The sequence below is a fragment of the Austrofundulus limnaeus genome, unplaced genomic scaffold (assembly GCF_001266775.1).
Source record: "Austrofundulus limnaeus strain Quisiro unplaced genomic scaffold, Austrofundulus_limnaeus-1.0 Scaffold923, whole genome shotgun sequence".
NCBI classification, from domain to species: domain Eukaryota; kingdom Metazoa; phylum Chordata; class Actinopteri; order Cyprinodontiformes; family Rivulidae; genus Austrofundulus; species Austrofundulus limnaeus.
In genome coordinates, this window is record NW_013953325.1 from 12309 (window position 1) to 14692 (window position 2384).

General features: G+C 42.3%; 1 protein-coding gene across 1 annotated transcript; it reads right to left on the reverse strand.

Annotated features, from left to right (window-relative positions):
- Window positions 1-218: 218 nt before the first annotated feature.
- LOC106533320 (class A basic helix-loop-helix protein 9) lies at window positions 219-1755 on the reverse strand. Its single transcript, XM_014029586.1, has one exon. The coding sequence runs from the start codon at window positions 1420-1422 to the stop codon at window positions 577-579; it is 846 nt and encodes a 281-aa protein (XP_013885040.1). The 5' UTR covers window positions 1423-1755; the 3' UTR covers window positions 219-576.
- Between the last annotated feature and the right edge of the window lie 629 nt (window positions 1756-2384).

Consider the following 2384-nt stretch of genomic DNA (forward strand, 5'->3'; position numbering starts at 1 on the left):
CTTTTATAGTCATTTGACCAATGGAAATACTGTGTTCCTACCTATAGGATAACAGGCTACAACCTTGTAACTTTGGCAACTGTTTTTTGGGCCAAATCAAATGGCTTGGCGGGCCAAATTTGGCCCGCGGGCCCCACTTTGGGCTCCTCTGCAATAGAAAGAATAAATATAATAACATGTTGCAATTTGATTTTCAGGTGTAAAAAACAGTGGACTGGTCAAACGGTTTCTCATTTTAATTCTCATTTGTTTCACAAACAAATTRGATCAAAGATCAAGAAAACAACATGTTCTGAGAAGACGGTCTTGTATTTTTTAATATTAGAAACAAAAAATAACATGAGGAAATACAGGGTCAGAATACTATTTTCCATATATTCAATGTCCAGCTGGCCAGAGAACCAATATTTTAGAGGTAAAACAACTCACCCATCTTTACATCTATAGTTTTACTGTTTAGTTCTGAGTTATGGTAATGTCGTAAAACCTTATCAGTTTTCACTCTGACAGTCTGTTGCTGTTGTTTGGTCTTCAGGGTTCATCACGGTTGGTTTTAACACCGTACAGTACATCAGYTCATAGAGCAATGCTGTGCTCCGCCATTTGCCAGGGAATCTCAAGAGCAGAAGCTGGTTCCACAAAGTTGTCCTTATATCCCTGAGCACAGGACGCCCACATCCCTGCTTTGTAGCCCAACTCCTTGCCCATCTGAGCATATTGTAGRGGACTGAGCAGGTGATCATCAGGGCTGCTGCAGTGTCCTTGTGAAGCATAAAAGTGTTGCTCACCGGGACAACAAGAGTAGTGTGACGACGGTGGYCGCAATAACGTGTTGTTGTCCATGCAAACATGTTGGTCCGTGAACAAATGGTGCGTGCGGGACCCGTGCTGAGGCTGCATCTGTTGAGAGATGGATGCATGCCAGGGGACATAAATCTGATGATCCAGGTGAGGAACTGCAACCCTAGTCTGTTCATGTCGAGACGCTCTCATCACAGCTGGCCCTACAGATGACCTGTGGCACTCCCGGTGAGTGCACGGCTTGTTAGGAGGATTCAAATTCAGGAAAACAGACAAAGCAGAGATGTGACTGATGGCCCTTTGAAGTGTGGCTATCTTAGACAGTCTTTTGCCACTCATGTCATGGTTCAAGGTAACACGAAGGGCGTTAAAGGCTTGGTTGTAGTCCATTATGCGCTTTCGCTCACGCACGTTAGCAGCCATTCTTCGAGCTTTTGAGCGAACAGGACGATTTCGCTTCTTGGTCTGGCCTTCTTCTGAGTCATTGGGGCTGTTTGTTAAACTTTCACTGTCGTGGAAAGATGGCTTGGAACTTTCCTCATCATCACCGTGCCCCAGCATGCCAAGCTCAAACTCGTCCTCAGAAATCTCTGAACCAGCAACYCTGCTGCAACTCATCATGTCAATAATAACAAGTTAAAGCAAAGTCTTACGGCTAGTTCGCAGCTGAAGCGATGAAAAGTTTATGAGAAGTTGTCTGCACGGTGCCTGGTAGTCTCCTTTACCCCCTCTCTTGGCTTTTTTTCTTTTGGGGCTGCCGTGTTTGCTGCTGCTCCAACAGCCCAGTCTCTTCCTCTGACTCCTTTGGTGCACTGTGGTTACTTGTACCTCAACAAGGCAGGTTTGTCTGCTTTTTAAACATCATGAAGTCACATGGTACTATCACTTGTGAGCACTCTCTCCCATTCCAGATTTATGGGTGGCCTGAAGGCAAATGGCAATGTCACCTCCTCCTCCTGCTCTGACTCTCCCCTGTATCACTTTAAGGATCCTTCAGAAGAGTTGTAACCCTTAATATATTGCAATTATAAGCAAAATATTTTGTTAAAAGCCTAGCATTCCTTGAACAAAAGCAGATTGTTGTCTGGCTTTGTTGCCCAAGTTATTAACAAAGATAATTTAATAACGAAATATGTCAGTTATAATTGTTTTGGTCAAACTTTCTAATTTGGATCTTGATTTTGCGAGATCTCCAATGATGTGTTAGCACTTTGAGGATGAGTTGAGAATGACTCAGCTACTACCACACAGAAACATAGCTCAACCACTGTYACAATTGGCTTCATTACTTATTGTTCATTTGGCTACTGTTGATTAGCAATGATGGTCATCTAGAATTGAGGGGACTCCTAAAATAAAACACTTGATGTGTAGCAGTGCTTTAAGTGGGGAAAGAAATAAGTGCTGGTACTCCCATAATATCATATAAATATGGGATAGAGACATATGTAATATGTTTTTATATAGATCTATTTATAAAATAAGTATTGAACACGTCACCATTTTTCTCAGTAAATATATTACTAGAGGTGCTAATAACATGAAATTTTCACCAGATGTCAGTAACAACCCAAGTGATCCAT